General features: G+C 37.5%; 2 protein-coding genes across 2 annotated transcripts; both read left to right on the forward strand.

Annotated features, from left to right (window-relative positions):
* Positions 1-601: 601 nt before the first annotated feature.
* LOC145903617 (uncharacterized) lies at positions 602-7,614 on the forward strand. Its single transcript, XM_082991724.1, has 18 exons — positions 602-819; positions 898-937; positions 1,176-2,405; positions 2,710-2,802; positions 2,863-3,113; positions 3,250-3,453; positions 3,627-3,663; positions 3,725-3,825; positions 4,084-4,141; positions 4,200-4,275; positions 4,454-4,604; positions 4,667-4,723; positions 5,153-5,294; positions 5,488-5,663; positions 6,209-6,347; positions 6,429-6,571; positions 6,631-6,849; positions 7,004-7,614. The coding sequence occupies exons 1-18, from the start codon at positions 802-804 to the stop codon at positions 7,178-7,180; spliced, it is 3,312 nt and encodes a 1,103-aa protein (XP_082847850.1). The 5' UTR covers positions 602-801; the 3' UTR covers positions 7,181-7,614.
* A 4,263-nt stretch (positions 7,615-11,877) lies between these two features.
* On the forward strand, positions 11,878-19,980 carry LOC145903734 (uncharacterized). Its single transcript, XM_082991864.1, has 21 exons — positions 11,878-12,001; positions 12,071-12,166; positions 12,478-12,631; positions 12,698-12,855; positions 12,913-13,050; positions 13,283-13,495; positions 13,937-14,218; positions 14,367-14,557; positions 14,906-15,023; positions 15,087-15,219; positions 15,696-15,886; positions 15,945-16,127; positions 16,391-16,525; positions 16,742-16,921; positions 17,315-17,554; positions 17,804-18,125; positions 18,344-18,564; positions 18,825-18,933; positions 19,008-19,103; positions 19,168-19,229; positions 19,436-19,980. The coding sequence occupies exons 1-21, from the start codon at positions 11,932-11,934 to the stop codon at positions 19,975-19,977; spliced, it is 3,834 nt and encodes a 1,277-aa protein (XP_082847990.1). The 5' UTR covers positions 11,878-11,931; the 3' UTR covers positions 19,978-19,980.
* The last annotated feature ends 604 nt before the right edge of the window (positions 19,981-20,584 follow it).

Raw genomic sequence — 20,584 nt, forward strand, 5'->3', positions numbered from 1 at the left:
CGATTCTTTGTTTGCGTTGCAGGTGCGTTGCGCCTACCCTACGTATTTTTTTACAAAACATATTTTTGATGATCATGTCGTGTTTGCAATATATGTACCTGTTAATTTAGAGGTTTGCAGCGTCACAGGTACAGTGCAATGTGCAAAAATCGTGCCATGCTACTCACTTCCTATTCACGTGATTTAAATTTCAGTTCCTCTTTTACCTGTGCAAACAAACCTGTAATTTCGGCAAGAGACTTTCCTTGATAGTGTTTAATTTGTACGAAAAGTATGTGGACCATGGTGCTCCCTTTTTAAATTGCTCAACAACTTTAGTGTCTAATAATTTTGTTTAGTGAAATAAAATTATCAAAGTGTGAGGTTATGTTTTCATTATTCACAGTTTAAATAAAATCTGAAGGTTAAAGTAACTCTGGAGATATAGAGTATGTGGACCATGGTGCTCCCTTTTTACATTACTCAACAACTTTCGTATCTAATAATTTTATTTAGTGAATTAAAATAGCAAAATCTGAGGGTATGTGCTCATTATTCACAGTTTAAATAAAATCTGAAGGTTAAAGTAACTCTGGAGATATAGGGTAAATTCTGTTGCTATTTTTGAAAGGTTTTTGCATTAATTTGATTGCAGATACCAGAAAATCCATTTGTTGCAACACAACAAAAACATTGGCATGAGCAAGAGAATAATTTATAAAAAGTGTATATTTTGAATTTTTTTTAATTAAAACACTCCTTTGAAGCAAAATTTGTGATTTTGTTTAACTGTTCAATCAAGAAAGTGTTGTACAAAAGAACATGGCATCATCTAGTAAGGTATGGAAACAGATCTGCAATGCTTGGAAGTTTTTTTTTTTCTAAAAAAAGGTATAGTCTAAAAATGTATGTTTGCAGAACTCAGAAACAGTTGTCAAAGAAAATAAGGTTTACCCAGGTACGATTGTAAATAATAAAGATATGTATTTGTAAAATAGAATATTAGACTTTTTGTGAAATTGCATACTTGGGCATTAATCTTAGGTAGTTTGAATGCTGACCAAGTTTTTTGCTTGTTTTTGTACAAACTGTGCATTTAGCTGAACATCTTATTTAATGCAGAATGTTTTTAGATACTCACAATTACTTCTTACTGTGTATATTGCAGACATTAAATCATTTTTTTCTTTTATTAGATGTTCTGGAAAAAGTTATGGAAGCTCAAAAACTGCAGATTTCACATGAACTTGACGAACTGGTAAAAACTGAATGCTTTCCAGGAATTCGTAAGGTCAACTTTTATGAATGTTCTCCATTGCAAGAGTTTGAAGATTTAAAGCAAAATAAAACCTCAGATAACAAACAAAATTTATCGGAAGTTTGTAAAGATTTAGTGCAACACTCATTATCAGCTATAGTTGGTCCATTTGGTTCAGGGAAGTCAACCATTGTAAAACAACTTGCACTAAATTACTCTGATCCAACAGAAGATCGTGTTTGCATTCTGCTAAAATTTGCAAATATGAATTACAAAAAAGAAATAACTTTAAAGGAACTTTTAATCGATTTTCAAAACCCTGATCTTTCAGAAAGTGAAAAGCAATGTGCATTTGACTGGTTTCAAGAGAACCAAAAATGGCTTTTAATAATTTTTGATGCATGTGATGAAGCTGATTGGTGGATTAAAAACATGGGGCATGCTGCCCCAAAGTATGATTACCACACTCGGGCTCCAGTTTGGCATGTAGTGGGCAATCTATTAAATGGCCAATTACTAAAAAACAGCAACAGGGTTTTTACTTCACGATACTCCAGCATGTTGAGTCTACACAAGTCATATCGCCCAGATGCTTGCTATGCACTTAGTTCTCTTAGTGATGTTTGGGTTCAAAATTTGATGCTTTCACATGTTTCAGTAGAAGCCAATTGCAAAAATCTTTCACAATGTGGAAAAGAGCTAATTTTTGTTGGTGGAAACCCCAGTTATTTGCAGTTTATTTTTGAAAATGTTGGCAAGTACAACACCTTGACAGCTTGGATGAGTGGTATTGTGGAGAACATGTACAGTAGCTCTCATTCTCGTTCATCTTCCTTATTCGATAAGTTGGATAAGGTAAAAGAGTTGGCATACCGTGTAAAAAGCTCTGGTTCATGCTGGTTTTCATTCCGGCTACTGGATGAAATCCAGTTGGACATGGAAGCCATTCAAGATTTCATTGTAGCAACTCCTGGAACAAAATGCCAAAAAGATAAAATAATTCGCCAACACATTCGGCTTCGTTTCTTTGACAAAATTTTGATGGATTTCTTGGCAGCTTGTCATGCGCTCAAATTGGATGATACATCATTCCAAGAGTGGTTAAATAACCAAATCAATCCTCAGATCATAAGATTTGTTGCAGGATTGTTGTTTCATCCCATTTGTGGTACGTCTTTATGAAGTTAGCCATGTGTTTTACCTAGTTAAAATTTAACTAGAGTAGCAATCTAAACACAACACCTTTTTATATAATTAATAAGAAAAAAAACTTTATTTCTCATGAAATCTGCATTTGATATGACAAACTATATTTTTTAATCGTATATATCTATTACCTAAACCTTCTTTGGAGTCAAATTTTAACTTACAAGGTCATTTTACCACTTTTATGTAAGTATGACTTTAGTTTGTAGGCCTGAATATGTTCAACATAAGATGATTCCTTTTTACAACCAACATTGCATTTTTAGATAATGTCTCAGGAGGGTGTAAAACTGGTAACAAACCTCTCCTATTTGAAAACTATTTGTCTGAAAAATTTTTACGCAAGAATTGGGATGAGGGTATGTTCTCCATAAAATGGAATTATATTCAAATGTAAAAAAACATGCAAATTTTTTTAGATGAAGACTCAACTCTTCTGCTCCTTAAGATTGTGTTAGAAGGAGGAAGCAATCTGTCAGAGAGGTTTTCTGAGAAATTTCCATCGATTTTTAAATTCTCAAAGCCATTGTTACAACATGATGTTCAGGCTCTTTGCAACTGTCTGCGAACAACCCGACTTGATATTGAACTGCTTATGCTGAATGATTTGGACTTAAACCACTTTTTTTTCCAACAAATTGTTGGGGCTATGCAACAGATGCATGTCAAGGTAAATTTAAAAAGTGTTAACCTCATTTGTTGCATGCTTAAATTGTTTTTTTCATATACTGTCATTCTAATAATTGCTGTAAATGTTATTTGCCCTGTTTATGTTGTTATCAATGTTATTACATAATTACCTGCAGATCGACACAGTTGATGTTTCCAACAATCGACTAGAGTCCGAAAGCATTACAGCTCTGAAACCAAGATTTCTTCAAAATATTGGAAGAAAACTTATAATGTGCAATTGCATAAAAATAGAAAGTTCAATGCAAATTTACAATAAGTCCAAACGAGATTTGAATGACACAGAAATTCAACACATGTGTGAACTTAGTATACAAAAGGTACATAGTTATATACATATTTTTTGGTTAAGTTTAAATACATATTTATACATTAATATTAATCTGTTTGTATGTAAAGATGCTAATCTGCAGGTGTAAACTACTATAAAATCTAAAAAAATATTGCAAACTGCTATTTTTTAATATGATATAAAATCATTATTGTTTTTCAGAACATACATATGGTTTTCCAAGCCACAATCGATTCTGGTATGTTGATTGTACAATAGGATATTACAATATAAACAAGTTATTTAACATTTCGTTTTAGAAAATTTAAGTGGGACCAAGGCATTTTTGACTGTGGATCCAAATCTCAAGGAAGAGGAAAGCGTAAATGCATTTACTACACCAACAACCCAATTTGTTCAGGTATGCTTATTGTTTCACATTTTACATGCAAGAATACAAGGTAAAAAAAGGAAAGGAAAGCTCAGTTTTGAAAAATAAAACAAAACAATGAAGTAGTTTTATATTTGCAAACTTAACTGAATTGCATAGAACCCGTTTGAACAGTAAAATGTAAATTGCATTTAAACAAAACAATCAAAAATTACAATTTCAACAATACAAAACAAGTAAAATTTGTTCTGCAACTTGCATATAAATTAATTTTAAATCTGTTTGCAGCCAGAACAAGACAAAAACCATGCAACTGCAACCAATGTTACAGCTGAGTTAAAAAGTGGTTAGTATTAATTGTATATACATTCTGAAACAAAATATATAACTCCTTATTTTGGCAGACTCAGTAATTTTTTCTTCTGTTTATGAAAAACTTGAAGAAATTGCAAAGGGAACTGCTGGATCAAGAATTCACAAGTAATAAATTCTTCCCAATTTAGACGACATTCCAACACCTGTAGAAGTGTATAAACCATAATGAATAATGGGATATCATTGTGAGACTTTATCTACATAAATGTGAAAGAAATGCATTTCAAAGTTTTTAAATGATCTAATTTGGCTTTGCAACCAAACTTGCTTGTTTCTTTTATAGATGTCGTGCAACAGGTGATGGCAAGCTGTATGTTACCAAAGTTTTGGACACTGCATTGTACACATGTGAGGAATATTGTGACCGTGAAGCAGAATTTCTGGCCTCGTGCAAACATGAAAACATTGTTAGATATTACAATTATTGTCATGAGGTGAGCAGAAACTGTTTTTATGTAGTGTTGCCTAAGGTTTAAAAACACACTGTAATTTGCAGAATACTAAAGCAACTGCCTACATTGTGATGGAGATGTGTGTCACTTCTGTGCATGATGTAAGTTTACACAAATTAAAATTGTATTAAAAAATCAGTTACTATCAGACTTATTGCTAAAACTGACATGTGTATTTAACTTTGTTAATTGTTTTTACTTGTCAATATACTTTGTATGACTAATTTTGAAAAGATTTGACCAGTTTTGAAAAGTTTTACTTAAATGCCTTCATATGCATTTTTGGTTATGCCAGGTTACAAACTTATCAAAAACATAGTAATGATATTAAATTTTATCTGTTCAATAGCCTTCTTCTCAACATTAAAAAAATCACAAACCACACATTACATAACAAGCAAAATATGTAAACATCTTGAAGTTTCACTTTTTTAGATTTTTTTCATTTTTCAGTAACATTTTTTAACACATAAATTTTTGATTTAATAGCTACTACTACTAACCTTGGAAACCTTGCTAATATTTTTTAGTACATCTATGATGGCAAATATCTTGATCAAAATGGAAAGTTAGTTGAAACGGGTGTTAAATCTTTTCTGGGAGAAGTTTCATTGGTCAAAATATTTAAGGGAGCTGCCAATGGGGTCATGTATCTCCATGAAAAAGAAATAAGTAGGTTTCCTGAACTTAACAATTATATTAACGTATGTTTGAAGACATGACTGTCAGGACATTTTTGTGATAAAGCTTGCAAAACATAATTTAAAGTAACAAGTAGGAAGAATAGATTTAGTTACAAACTTTTTGATTCAATGTATGAAATGTAAATTTAAAAAATGGGTAACTAAACAAAGCAACAATGCAGTTCACAGAGACCTGAAGCCACAGAACTTGTTGCTTTCATGTGAACATTATGGTGTTGTTGTAAAAATTGCTGATTTTGGGATTTGTCGCAAACTGGCAAAGGACAAGTCATATCACAGAAGTGCTTCACGCAGTGAACAATCTTTTCTTGCTCCAGAAAATTACAAGGGAGTTTTTGTATGTAAACCATTTGGTTTATTTTAAAGTATTACTGAATTTTGCAATATGTTTACAGCAGATTTAGGAGTTTGTGAAAGTAGTTATACTTCTTTACAAAGTCTCGATGTACATAAAACACACAGACATTATTTTTGTACTGACTGACCAACATGTAATGTCATAAATTGAACATAATTTCTTTGACTTCTGGTTGCAAACATATAATCAAGCTTTTCAGACATAAAAATATTCAATACCTGTTCTGACTGAGCTTCCAAGTTGCTAAAGAGTGTTTTAACATAAGACAATCCTTTTAGCTTGTACCATTATTGCAACAGGCTTTCTATGTGTATAAAGAATATTTATTAATACAACGCTGATTTGTTCAAAGAGTATCAAAAAACATGTACAAAAATGTGGGAATTTTGTAGGTCATATTTTAGGAAATTTAAAGTCAAATGTTTAAAATTAATAGGTCATAAAAACACCACGGTAACAATATGTAAATATTTGATCACATTCATTTTCAAGTAATACTCATCATTCATTTTTATGCTATTCAGAAAAAGAAGTCAGATGTGTACAGCCTTGGCTTGGTTTTCTACTCTGTTGCTACAAATGGAAATCATCCATATGGCGATGAAGATGAACAAAGATATAATATGACGAAAGGTTTACAACCAAATCTAACCCCTCTTAAAGGTGAATATAATTTTATTTAAAATCATACCTGATAAAAAAAATACTTTCTTCCTCCTGAATATTTAAATGTAAGTTTTTCAGAAAAATCCACTGAACACTACATTTCGTTGAGCCATTTAATTGAAGAGATGATAAAACACAAAATAGATTCTCGACCAAACATTCAGATGGTTGCCAAACACCCAGCTTTTTGGGAATCAGGAACAAAAGTGTTCTTTTTAAGGGTTAGTGAATTTTGCATCACATAATGTTAGTATATGTTTAATAATTATTAATCTTTCAGGATGTATATAAGTACACTGAAGACAAATCTAAAAAGACACTTCGTCTCACCCAGGAAATGAATAAATACTCTGAAAATTTGATTGAGGATGGTGGCACCCAAAGCAAGAGTTTTTCTGTCTCACTTGGAAACTTGCCTTCCTCAGTAAAGTCTGACAAAGAACACCCTGTGAGAAAATGCTCCAATGTTGAAGAATTTCTTAAGATTCTGCGACATAAAGTAAGTGACAGAAATACGGTTTTTCAAAAAAAGTATTCTAAAAAATCAAATTAAGGTGTGTCAATTCATAATAAAGAAAGGGGGAACAAAAAAGCTACATTTAGATAGTATTTAAATGGTTTGGTGTCTAGATAGTTGATTTAAATCCATTTAGGTAGTACACGGAGATCTTACAAAGGATGAGCAAGATGAATTTGGATGGGATGAAAAGAACGGCTGGAACAAGTTTGCAAATGTATTTGTTGAAGAATTCCCCCAACTCCTTGTGCATTTGTATGATGTTTTTCGGGACAAGGAAATTGTCAACAAACAAAATTATTATCCAAAATAAAATGCGTTTTGTGCCTTTTTTATCATTGAGTTTGCCTATTCACTGTTAAATTTGGCTTTTAAAGGCATTATGCAATGAGAAATAGAAGCCAGCATCCAAAATTAACACTTGCTTGCATTTTAATTTTTTGTATTGTTCTTAATCATTGTATCTCTAAGTGCACTTTGTCTTATACATTTCATTTATCATGCAACTGTACAGAACTACGTATGTATTTGTGTCAATTAACCATTTCCAAGCAGCACAGTTGCTGTAGGCAAAAGTGAAATGATGTTATTGAGAACTTGTTTGCCAATTAAAACAGTCAACTCCAAACTGGAAAGCAAGTTTTCAGCTATCATAGTCATTGACGCCACAGTTCCAATTTGATGCTTGTTTTTAAGACTTGTGCTTATTGTCAGGAACAATGAAATAAAAAGTTTTTTTTAACTGCACCGGGATTTGAACCCAGGATATCCTGCCCACAGATCCCGATCAGGTTTTCTTCTTGGTATATACGGGGTGGTAATCATTCTGATACCTTTAGGACGCATATTGGTATTTCTATGAAAATTAGTTTTGGTGCTGGGAAATGCCCACCGTGTAGACCTGTGTCACCAAGCAAAGCAGTGACGCAATTAATTTAAATTTACAGTTGAATGAGCGCACATGTGCGTGCTGATGTCATGGCGAATTTTAGAGTGTTTGGGGCAGTTTTAGTGGGGTTTTGGGCTATTCCAATTAGGTAGTAACTTGCTGGTGGGTGCTGCTGAAAATTATGTTGAAAATGGAGCAAAAAAATCAGGCTGTATTTGCGGAAAAATGAATCGTTTAAGTGTCCAATCATTTGTGATTTTATGAAAGATCCATTCCATATCTACAAAGTTTGATTGAAATTAGTCTCCGAAAAAATGGTTTAGCCACCCCCCTGGGGCCATTTGCCCCCCTGGTTACTCAGTATTTTGGTTAAAAGAGCAACAAAAAATGGAACTGGATTTTGCAGAAAAATGAATCGTTCAACTACCAACTCATTTGCATTTTTTGTAAGTTCCAACTCTTCTCTATACGATGGCATCAAATTTAGTTGCTGAAAAAGTGTCAAAGCCCTCCCCCAAGGGCTGGGTATACCCCCCTGTTGGTCATATGATCTTCCAGGAGGCCCAACAAGTCCTTGCTCTGTACAGTCTCATCCAGGAGCAAATTTGTTTTTTCAACTTTGTAGAATTTTAGGTCCCAATGTAAGTCACAAGACCCATCAACGGTCATTGGGAAACAAGCGGAACAGTCGCTAGATGCATTACAGCCGAGGGCCTTGAACACAGGATTTCTCCAATCTAATACCCATATAGAACCTTAAGTGTTAGCTATTTGTCGCCACTAGTGTCAACCTTACACGCCCCTGATTAATCTTGTACGTAATCAGTGCATGTCATTACGAGCGTGTTCCCTCTCTGATTTTTTGGTGTGAAATAAATGCCTGGTTTTAAATATGTGCGACGGTGAGTACAATGCAGGAATTGTTTCCCAGGAAAACCACTCTCAAACAAGAAAGCTAAAAATTAATGTTACATATCATTTTAATCTCCGATTCAAATTTCACATATTGCAAAAACAAGGTCACAAATTATATCCACTTCGACGACACGGTCACATAGATCCTGTTTTGTTGGAGCTGCTCTGGACTGAAGCATTGTCACCGGTGAACGCCTTAAACCTGTATTCTAATTCTGTATTGCTTGACATCTTTTCATCCAGAAGTTGCCTTTGCAGCTCTTTGCTCTGCACACAACGATAGCAATTAATTTTTTCCATAAAAAAGTAACTTACGACCTCTTCTCTGGCTTACGCCGGAAAATACTACTGCACCAGGTCACTATAAGTTTCAGCCTAACTTGATCCACATATCAGACTGTGTAAAACAGAAATCTGTGATTTGTGACCCGGTGTAAAAGTATTTTCCGTTTACGCCACTTGGTCAATTCGCAGTGTTTGAGCAGCAAACAATATCAAGTGAGTTGAAACTTTGAATCCACATTATTGAGGGGAATGTTTGATTGTGGACACCTCATGCACAAAGCGCCCAAAGGCAGAAGTTCGTTCACTATTGTCGCAGTCGTGTTTACTTATAATTGCGAGATACCACATCAAAATATAAGGCGAATTAAAGCGCGGTTGTTAAAAAAAAAATAAAAATAATATGCCCTTAATCCATACCACAAATATTTGTATAAATTGGTGTAGTATGGACTGTTGGTTTAGTATGGACTATTGCTTGTTCTAAATATTTAGAAATTTCTAGATAAAAAACTGATTTCACGATAATTATGTTTTTCCCATTATGGTTTTAAATAACTTTTCATCATGCCAATGCCCTTATATTCAAAGCTAGGTTTCAAACAATGGCCAATTAAAATTTTCAGCACCTGCTGCTGCATTTCAGGTTGGTCTGATGTTAAATCGACGCTTCAGAGTTTTCTCATCTTCTGATGGACTTCATCACTGTGTTGCTTCTTTCTTTGACGAATTTCTGCATCCTTTAAATTCCTGCATGGGAATAATGATTGCAATTACCACGTAGCTATTTATGTCTAAAAGCTTATCCCTGCTTCAACGAAATTGCTGATATTTAGAAATGTCCCGGGCTGCTGTGGACCTTATATAACCTGACAAGGTTTATCATTTTCTTTCTGTCTACATTCCACTTCCACCCATTGATACAAAAGGCTGCATTGTACGTTTTTAACATTATCAAAAAAAGTACAAGTCTTGCTGTAACGTGCCATTCTTACATCGCTACGCTGTTCGGCCTGGATAACTTTCCAAAATACGGCACAGGGTTTAGCATTGTTGCATTATCTTCCTGTTTCTTATCTTCCTCAAGCTTTGTAATTTCATTGACTCGGTTCGGAATTTCAACAAACATATGACTTCTGACTAAACTTGCACGATCTGGCAACTGGAGTTGCTTTTTGGTTATGCTGCCAAAAAGTTACTTTTATAAAAGAACTGTCATTCTGGCACATTAGTTACGAGATATTATTGCAACCAACGTTTCGTCTGCCATCCGGCGAGACTTTTTCAGGGTTATGTGGCATAACTTTAAATTTACAATGCCTAGCAGCAATAGTAACACTATATTTTCCTTTTCGTCTCACTTTTTCGTTAGGCTACTTAAATAAATCTATTATGAACTCGGCAGTGCAATAGATACGTTTAGTTTGTTTGCGTGTCAAGACTTTGGTAAGATGGATAGTCGGACCGTGAATGGAAGGTTTTTATGGATAAACATTTTGTGTACCGTGTGTTACAAGAAGATTGTAATTTTAATCGAATACATTTATCATCAACGTTATTACGTCACAAACAAATGTGTATCGTTGTTGAAAAGAGGGTTAATAAAGAGGTAGCGACTTGCGTTTTTAGTATGTTTGTTATATGTCCCTTGTTATAATTTGTACCAAATTTCAAGTCTCTGTGACGTCTTCTTCATGGTTACGTACGATTCCGCACTTGGTACCCCCTCTTGCCGCCAACGCCGCCAGAGTGCGTAGAGATATGTGTATGTTTCGAGGTGTACAAGCTAAAGTACTGGTCCGATTAATGTATAAATGGGTACGATTGTACAGGAGGGACGGTGTTACAAGATGACTGTAATTTTAATGAAATACATTTATCATCAACGTTATTACGTCACAAACAAATGTGTATCGTTGTTGAAAAGAGGGTTAATAAAGAGGTAGCGACTTGTGTTTTTAGTATGTTTGTTATATGTTTCTTCTTGTCATTCGTACTAAATATGTAAGACGCATGCGGCAAATTTTGTTATTACATATTTATCATACACAATTCCGTATTATAAGAGCGAAGTTTGCCTCACAACTGTCTTGTTTCAACACAGCAACACCCCATCGTCATTTGCCTGTGTTTACTTTCAAATTTCTATGTCATGTTTGAATTATCATATCGTTCATTTGCACACGCCTGATTTGCATCCCATTATTTATCCACAGCCGCTATACCACAGGTCGTCCGGCCACAGCAACCAGGCGACTCGTCGGCGAATCCGGCGACACGTCTGAAGTGAGCCTCGAACCTGGCTCTTCGGCGTCATCTGGCGGACACGCGGGTGCCGCGAAGGCCGCCGCAGCCATCTTGGCCGCCGCCAACGCCCAGGCAAAGAGCAGCGACCGCGTGGTCATTACCATCGACGACTGATTCTTTTTCAAGCTGCTGTACAAAAGAACTTCGTCTGCAGTTTTTTCTCTTCCAAGCTCAACTGTCGGGTTTTGGTCTCTTTCGACGCCAAGCGTGTTAGGTCAAAATGTGTTCGACGTTGTTGTTTGTGTCGTCGCCAGCGTTGCGAACCTCGACCTTAGAAAATTTCGTTTTGTTATTCAAGGCAGTGGCCATGGCGTATCCCATGCACGCTACGTTAATGACCTGTCGCAGTATTTTCGCGTTGAAAGCTTCGCTAATACAATTCGGTTCAGTCTCACTGCTCGTGATTGTAAAAATGCAAGTCATTTAAGGTTTGTTGTTGCACAGGCTTTAAGACCTTATCAATTCATTGACAGTCTCAAACAAAGAAAAGATAACCCTGTACTTAATTCCTTTTGTGACGTCATCATCTAAGGTTCCAATAGGCTGTTGTCACATTTTTTTGTAAGTACTTGATAAAATGCCTGCGGCAATCGAGTTGTGAAGCGTCTTTGAAAATTCGCCAGCAATGAGGAGTGTAGTTTTATCCGTTGCTGCGTAAAGTTTGGTCAGGAATGTCTGTACTGGTGTGTTTTCTTGTTTTTCTGGAGCTTGCTAGGCTGCCCGCCGATGCGCAAGATCTTGGTAAGTGTAAGGATGTGTAGATGTTTGGCGCAAAGTAGAAACAATATGAAGTTTATCAAATATTTGCAGTCCTCCGTTCGAACACTACCAGTAATGTTACCAGCACACAAACTACAACGGTTGGAACCACGACCACTCCAGCTCCAGCGACAATACTGGATGCAAGTTAGTATTTTGTTGTAACTGAACAATTCGATGCGTTATGAGTTATTGTTTCAAAAGGTAGACACTTGTGTTTGCATTTAATTTTAAAGGAACATGTTAGGGCAGTTATGAGTCAAAACAAAGTATCAATGAAACTGTCGTGATTTATATTTTTATGTCAACGCCCCGACAAGCTGTCATATTACAATGATATAACCCATACTACTCGGGCCTACTTGGAAATTAGTTCAATCTGTTTTCCCTCTAAATATGCAATGAGCACGGGTATGTTGTTTACTATGGTACTTATGATGAGTTGTTTCGTGCTTTAGACCTTCCTGCTCCGACCAGCATTACAAAAGTGCGAGGTACAACCAACCAGCTTACATTGAGTTACACACCACCCCCAAACTATAGAACCGACCCAAGGTTTTCGCATTTTCTCGTGGAGTACAAACCAGAAGGTGCCGCATCCAGTGACGTTTGGTAAGCTGCAAACCACTTTACATCGTTGATTGAGGAATTAGACAATATTGTCGTATGTTTGTGCAGGTTTAGTAAAACTATTACCAAGACTTCGAACCCGAATGCCCTGCAGTTGTCTAAACTACGATCGGGAGTGCTGTACAGCATTCGAATGAGATCAATCGCTATTAATGGAAACAGGCGAGTTATATCACTACCTTCGGCCACACAACGGGCCAGAACCAGTAAGTTTTTTTGTTTTGTTCCAATAGTGGGTTATACTTTATTGTCATTCCTTTTAGAGCCACCTGCAATATCCAATCTAAAAGTGAAGCAGTCTTCCAGCAATAGGACACACGTGTTTGTAACGTGGGATAGAGTGCCACAAGAAATTCGTGGTCATGAATACAACAGAGCGGTTCTAACTTATTACATTGAAGGTGAGTCCACCATTGTGTGTGCAAAAAAGCGCTCTAATTGATAGATTTAAAATGTGAAGATTTTCCTGATCTTTTAATAGAATACATTTTGAACTAATATTAAAAAAAACAACACAACAAGGCCATTGTAATTTTCTAACCTTTAACAATCACACCTCTGCGAAGGCTTTCAATATGTCGTTTGTATATGGATAGAAACGTGAAGCCTATACAATCATTCCCTTCTTTCCAGGCTTGACTGTTTCTCAACAGGCAGTATACCCTCGAAAAAATAGGACAGTGACGTATGTTCGAACTGTTTTGGGATCAAATGTTGCGCCACAGGATAACTTGACCGTTGAAGGAATTGTTTTCGGGGCGCCATACGTTTTTGATGTTGTGATGTACAACGATGTTGGGGTGGACCCAACGAAGAGTCATATTGTCAAATCGAATCTGACTACAAGTAAGCAAATTTGATAAAAACGTGATTTTATAGGACAAGTAGATTTAGAACACAATATTCAGGCGTCACAACGCTCATTGTTAACCTTGTACTTCGTCATAAATTAGCAATAATAGGTAGCTAAATGGTTACGTCGGATACCTTGAAAGAAAAAAGGCGCCGGTGCGAGGACCTTTTTTATGGAGATTACAACATTATCGGTTGAAATCCGTTCGTTTTAAAACCAAACAATTGGGTTTGAGGATACTTTTTTGCTATTGATGGTAACCCCAGGCGGGCATAGGCCCACACCGACTGCATCCCACTCTCGGGGACTCCACACAGCGTTCCAGAATAAGTAGTTCTTTGTGCTATCACCGAATTTTCCTTTAGCATTGGTTTGATACGCGATGATTTTATCGAATACGAACAAGCATATTGTACCGTGTGATTTCCTTGCAGAGGTTCCTGGACCCGGGAAGTTTAGAAAACTGCTGGCGAGCGAAACCATTCTGTCGGTGGTCTGGGAGGATTCGCAATACGCGGAAAACGTCACCGGGTATCGGCTTATTGTATCACGGGTCGACGGAAAAAATGGTTCGTCGAATTTCACGACCACCAGCAAGAACATAACCCTCAACAACTTACACCCTGGATCGTTATACGTCATACGGATTGCGGCCGAACGCAACGACAGCGAGTTTGGAAGGGTTTCGGAATATTATGAGGGCTACGCCAGGACAGGTACACTCGAGTCATGCCAATCATTTGTCTCAATGTTTTATTCCGTCAGTGAGCTGCTTGTCACTTATAAATGAATCAATAAAAAAAGCATACGAATCCTTATGGATGTTTGTAACAATTTGGCGTGTTTAAACTTGTATGTTTTCAGTTCCGTCCGTTCCACGCAATGTGAGCGTGGTCGAACTCAGCGAAGAAATGGCATCTGTGCAGTTTACGCTTCCGTCAACCAGTTTCTACAGTCATTATTACGTCACGTACCAAACAGCAGATAACAATACGCGACCATTACAATCGTCTGAAGTTGCCTTGAACAACACAGGAGTCAACCAAATCATCAACGTAAGTAATCACAGTTGTTTTGACTACGTAATCAAATGTTATGATACATGCATTTTTTTTTCAATAGCAATTCTTATCGTGTAAGTTTGTTATGCGACGCCCTTGGAACTTGAAAGTATGCTAACCATTGTATCATGCAAAACAATTGTTTTTTTACTTTATGCTGGTACGACGCGAGACAAATTGGTGACAAACTTTCGGATACTTCAAATATATTGTAAAATTTTGCATGTGGATGAATAGATCTATCCGTCTCAGATAAATTTCATTTTACCAGGACAAACAGTTAATTTAATATGCAGATTACAACATCTAAGTCAGTTTTTATTTATTTTTACATTTTTGCAGCATTATATTACCGACCTGAAGTCTGGGGCGTTGTACAATTTCACTGTTACTGTATTAAGTCGGATGAGTCCAATCAAAGACATGACGTCAATTTCAAGTCGAGTCACTGCAAGAACAGGTAAAATTCTTATGTCATGTCACTATGGTGCAGACCTTCAATGTACTTTTCTTGATTGTTCAGTGCCTCCTCCCCCAGTCAACTTCGAAGGTTCGTCAGCCAGGGGAACGATCTATCTAAAGTGGGGAGTTCCCCCAAAACTATACTGGATTGCAAGAGCGCATTACGTCATCGACTATTACCCAGAAAAATCTCCGTAAGTTTGAGACTCTAATGATAAAAGTCTAATCAGACAAGGATGCAATCTCTCGTTGTTGATGCCAATAGATATGAGCAGCGATAGTTTTCCACAGCGGAAATATTTTTTCTTTCGTGTAATATACCAGCGGTTTTCAAACATTTCGCGTGCGACGCGTTTTGAAAAGATTTTCGATATTATCGACGAACAATTAAACATCCTCTAGGACGATTTGTTCCATTGTTTATAGTTTTTGGTCACAGAAGGCTGACCTAACCTGTTATTTATCTCCGTTTAAATTGTTACGCGACTCCTTTGGAAATTCAAAAACGGCGCACAGGAAGAGTACCTGTACAATTCCCCAAATCATGTTACGTAGTTTACCATTGCTTCAAGATGCGAAAAGGCGCTTTCCTCAATGCATTATCAACTACTTCTAACATATATTATTGTTTGACGTGTCTTACGTGTTTTTTGATTTTATGGTTTTGTAGCAAGAACAGCAGCCGCACTTGTCAAAACAAGGGCCAAAACGTACAGCAGGTGACTTTACGAAACCTTCAACCTGGCACCGCTTATCAGATCACAATTAAAACTGTCGCCGGAAGTCTCTGCAATTCTCCCGCAACTTCATATGATGACGTCACGTCCAGTTCACCCGCCGGCCCAATCACAGTCCTTACACGTAACGCAGAAAAATTATCGAAAAAATTGCGAATGACTAATGTGTATTTAAATTGTAGAGCCCAACTTTCCTAGTGTCCAGTTCTGGGAACAAGTAACGCTGAACAGTGTTCGTTTGGCCTGGAACGAACCTGGCTTGAACCCTGACAAGATCGACAAATACGTCATTGATGTTGAGAAGCGGCAAAGTAGAAACGGGTCCAAGAATTATCGTGTCGAAGATTCCATCGAAATATCAAAGAGTGGGTGGAAAAATAAAACATATCACAACAAATTTTCATTTCAGTTTAAATCTTACCTAAAGAAACTGCTTCAGAATATAATGTTTTTGTTGCTGCCTGGCATATTGTAACTTAATAATCTGTTCTTCTGGCAAAGATAAAACGTAACTTTATTCACCGACGTTTCGCCTGTTATTCAACAAGGCTTGCTTCAGAATTGTCACAGATGCATGGATTTTCTTTTCGTACACGTGATAATTTGGTCGTTTTCTTATTTTTCGTAGATCAAACCTATTACGACTTAAATCTGGCACAAGGTTCGACGTTCAGAATAAACATCACCACGGCTGTGTTGTCAGGACAGCAGAGGAGGAGGAGTATGGTGGTACCAGGAGTCAACTCAATCAACGTCAAAACATGTACTGTTATTTTGCCAAATATGTTATATTCGACGAACGCAGATGAATTTTCTTGGTCATAATATTCAACACAAATTTCGCGATAAAAATAATTTGTGTGAAACATTTGTGAAATGAACCTCACCCAAGTAACTAAATACATTGTTTAAAATCTCGTTATTAGTCGTTTACTTATATTCATACTAAATTTCCAAACCTAATTTCTGAACTGTGCAGGGGACCCGTACAACGACCACTTTCCTTACCCATCTCTGAGGTGGACGTTTTCAACATGCAGAAGAACAGGAAGGTTTGGACCTCTTCAATCTCTGTGCGATCTCGCGTACAAGGGAACGAGTCTTGAGAATCTCGTGATTGTGAAGAATGGAATCCAACGATGGAGAGCGCCGGTCGAAGGTGAAATACACATGGTTTCCCAATCTGTCACAAACCACTGGCGTAGTGATTGTGTAACGCTCCTTTATCAATTGAAGCCTATTCTTAATAACAAAAATTGATAACAGAAACGAAATAACCCAAATCATTTCATGACAATTGGATGAAAAATACCTTAAAATGTTGATGTGATGTAATTAGTTTAACAGCTGTATTTTGTTACTGTTTTGCATAACTTATAATTTCATAAACCATGTTCAGAAAGTTAGTATGTCAGCCTAATTTAAACATTTTTTGTTTTGTTATTGTAATTATTCTTCCGAAAGCTCTTTAACGACTGTCTTTGTATTTGTTTTGTACATGACAGGAATCTTTTTATCAATATTCATATTACTCCACCTATTTCACCACCAGGTCTTTATCGGATTGTGGCAGCTGGTGCTGGTTACCAGGGTCCTGGAGGTCTTGGAGCAACTGTGTCGGGATTATTCTCACTAAAAGAGGGCGATCGTCTGCACATAGCGGTTGGTCAAGTTGGCAGGGGTCGCGGTACAATGTTACACGGCGGCGCGGGAGCGACTTACGTTGTTGCCGACGATGTTGAGAACCAGGGTTTCGCCGATATTGACGCAAGTCAAGTTATGCTTGTGGCAGGTATGATGATGTTTTATATTGAATAAAGACCGGTGGACTACGTGATGGGTTACTATTCGATCGGTAACCTACTGCAGCACCCAATCCACATGAGACCTTTTATTTATGTTGGTTGCGAGAAATTTTATATTGGCCTTACGCAAGTGGTTTTACAGTCTTGTACTTCTCAAAAAAATTGGGGTAATGTTTTTGGAATAATATGCATCAGTATATCTATTAATTGATATATATACATGGACTTAAACGCAGGTGGAGCAGGCAGCGCCGTTTTCGATTCGACTCCCACGAATCAATCTTCGGGAAGACTGAGTTATGATGGCGGCAACGCATCGTACGTTGGCATAGAAACCGGTCGCGGGGGTATGTGGGACGGAGTGGGAAGTCCCCACGGGGTCGGTGGCGAGGTTGGGACTGGCGGTGGGGCTGGAATGGATGGGTATGCGCAGGCGCCTCCCGTGATCCGACCCGGTGACAGGACGTTTTCTGCCTGCGGATATTTCCCAAACAGGGGCAACGGTGAAACAATTGAGGAGGCCGATTTAGGAGACTACCTGCCTTTACAAGGAGGAAGGTGGGAAGAATGAACAAAGCAATATTGTAACTCTGAGAAGTAACCGATATAACGCATTGTCAGAGTAAATCAAGTACCCCCTGACGCAAACTTGGTTTTCACTTTACCATAGGTGTTTATTATATTATTATCTAATACAAATTTGGAACTGCATCTAATAAATATTATTATGCAAGTAAGAAATACAAAAAATTTACAACCTCCTTTGTTCAACTCAGATACGAACGTTCGGCGTTTCTATTCTCGGAAGGGGGGTTCGGGGGTGGCGGCGCAGGGTACATGAGCGGATCTGGCGGAGGCGGGGGATACAGTGGTGGGGGAGGTGGACCCCCTGGGGGTTACTCTGGTGGCGGTGGGTCATTCATTAAATTCACCGGTGGTCAAGAGTTGGGTGAAATTTCTAACAACCTAGCGGGGTTTGTTATCATCAGTGTGGTTGGTGAGTTCTTATTTATATATAATGTTTCTTATTTACTCTGACAATGCGTTTTTGAGGTTTAGCAATATCCGCCGCTCGTCAAATGTAAAACAAAATTTGGTGATCAAACTGCTGCTTTTCATTTCTTCTTAACACGAACCTAAAGCGAAAAGTTATTTTTTTCATAATGATCTTGAATGTAACGCTATGAAACTGTGGCAATTTACTATTTGAAGTTAAACATATCAGCAAATTTCAATTATGAATTTACCAACTTTCAGGTCTTCCCGCAACGCCACCTGTACCTTTAACTTTGTACCTTGTCATTGCTGCCATAGCGGGAATTGTGTTTACACTATTGTGTGGTGTTTGTCTTTATGGTGTTGCAAGGTAAAAAGACCCTTTTTCACAAGACTTTTTAGCACAAACGTTACTAAATATTATAACTGCGGGTTTTACCAAAGGTGCACGGATAAATACCTCGACAAACAGATTGAGGAAAAAGAGAAAACATCCAATGATTCAACGAAGTTGGTTGCAGCCAACAAGGACATTTCCGGGTATTTATTGTGCGGTTAATCAAATACTGTTGTTTCTTCCGTTTTGACAATGTCGTGGTTTCAGGCCCATACATTACAACAACGGTGAAGCTGCAAGTACTTCCTTTCAAGAAGGAAAGTCATCAGGTAACAAACTAAGCTAGTAGCCTAGCCTAAATATGAGTCTGGTAATCTATTGATGTTGTATTTATCAGCTTGTTTTCAACGACTGCAACACCCAAAATCTATTACAACAAGTTTTTTTTAACACGACAGGAACGTGTTAAACTTGTGCGATCACATTCAAGTGAAAGTAGATTAAAGATTTTTTGCAATCGACTCTCTTTTGAAAGATCCAAGCGACCCAGTTCCACTTAACAACGATGCGAATAAGGAAGTCAACGAAGACCTTATTCCCGAGCATTCAGCACTGGAACGTTGGAGGTCATCAAGTAACTCCTACCCGAACCCTGTTGCTCAGCCAATAGACGATGGGCCAGAATCGGACAGCGAATCGACAGCCAGCAGCGTTTCTTCCATGGCCACGGGAGTCAACGAGGGAAAATTCGTGGTAGACACACCCACCGGAAAGTTGCGTTATCGGGGTCGCAAGATTTCAAGAATGAACTCGTCCTTTACCGGGTTTGAAAGCACGGACGCCGAAACTTCGACAATGGGAGGCCAGGAGTTCAGCGACGATGACGAAGATGGGAGTTTGCCGCCCCCGCCACCGACCCCACCTCTTACCCCGGCAATCCCCGACGAGCTCGTCAGCGAGGAACAGAAACAGGATTTTCGACAGAAGCTAAATATGTTTCACGAGATGGCGCTGCGCAGTCGTGGACCTGGCGCAAAGTTGGGACAGCCGACCTTCGTGCCGAGCACCAATCTATAGAAGAGCGTTCACAAAGCAGAAGAGACTTTCGATTTTCACGGCAGCTCAAGTTGGGATCAACAATGGGTAAAGAAAATTTACCAACCAAAGGTCACCTCAAGTTTGTTTTCCGATTCTTTGTTTGCGTTGCAGGTGCGTTGCGCCTACCCTACGTATTTTTTTACAAAACATATTTTTGATGATCATGTCGTGTTTGCAATATATGTACCTGTTAATTTAGAGGTTTGCAGCGTCACAGGTACAGTGCAATGTGCAAAAATCGTGCCATGCTACTCACTTCCTATTCACGTGATTTAAATTTCAGTTCCTCTTTTACCTGTGCAAACAAACCTGTAATTTCGGCAAGAGACTTTCCTTGATAGTGTTTAATTTGTACGAAAAGTATGTGGACCATGGTGCTCCCTTTTTAAATGGCTCAACAACTTTAGTGTCTAATAATTTTGTTTAGTGAAATAAAATTATCAAAATGTGAGGTTATGTTTTCATTATTCACAGTTTAAATAAAATCTGAAGGTTAAAGTAACTCTGGAGATATAGAGTATGTGGGCCATGGTGCTCCCTTTTTACATTACTCAACAACTTTCGTATCTAATAATTTTATTTAGTG

The sequence above is a fragment of the Ascidia mentula genome, chromosome 1 (genome assembly GCF_947561715.1).
Source record: "Ascidia mentula chromosome 1, kaAscMent1.1, whole genome shotgun sequence".
NCBI classification, from domain to species: domain Eukaryota; kingdom Metazoa; phylum Chordata; class Ascidiacea; order Phlebobranchia; family Ascidiidae; genus Ascidia; species Ascidia mentula.

Coding starts and splice junctions, on each gene's coding strand:
- LOC145903734 (XM_082991864.1), top strand. CDS start 11,932: ATGTCTGTACTGGTGTGTTTTCTTGTTTTTCTGGAGCTTGCTAGGCTG. Junction 14,558..14,905: donor GAGTCAACCAAATCATCAAC/GTAAGTAATCAC, acceptor ACATTTTTGCAG/CATTATATTACCGACCTGAA. Junction 19,230..19,435: donor TCAAGAAGGAAAGTCATCAG/GTAACAAACTAA, acceptor CTCTTTTGAAAG/ATCCAAGCGACCCAGTTCCA.
- LOC145903617 (XM_082991724.1), top strand. Junction 2,406..2,709: donor GTTGTTTCATCCCATTTGTG/GTACGTCTTTAT, acceptor TTGCATTTTTAG/ATAATGTCTCAGGAGGGTGT. Junction 3,454..3,626: donor GTGAACTTAGTATACAAAAG/GTACATAGTTAT, acceptor ATTGTTTTTCAG/AACATACATATGGTTTTCCA.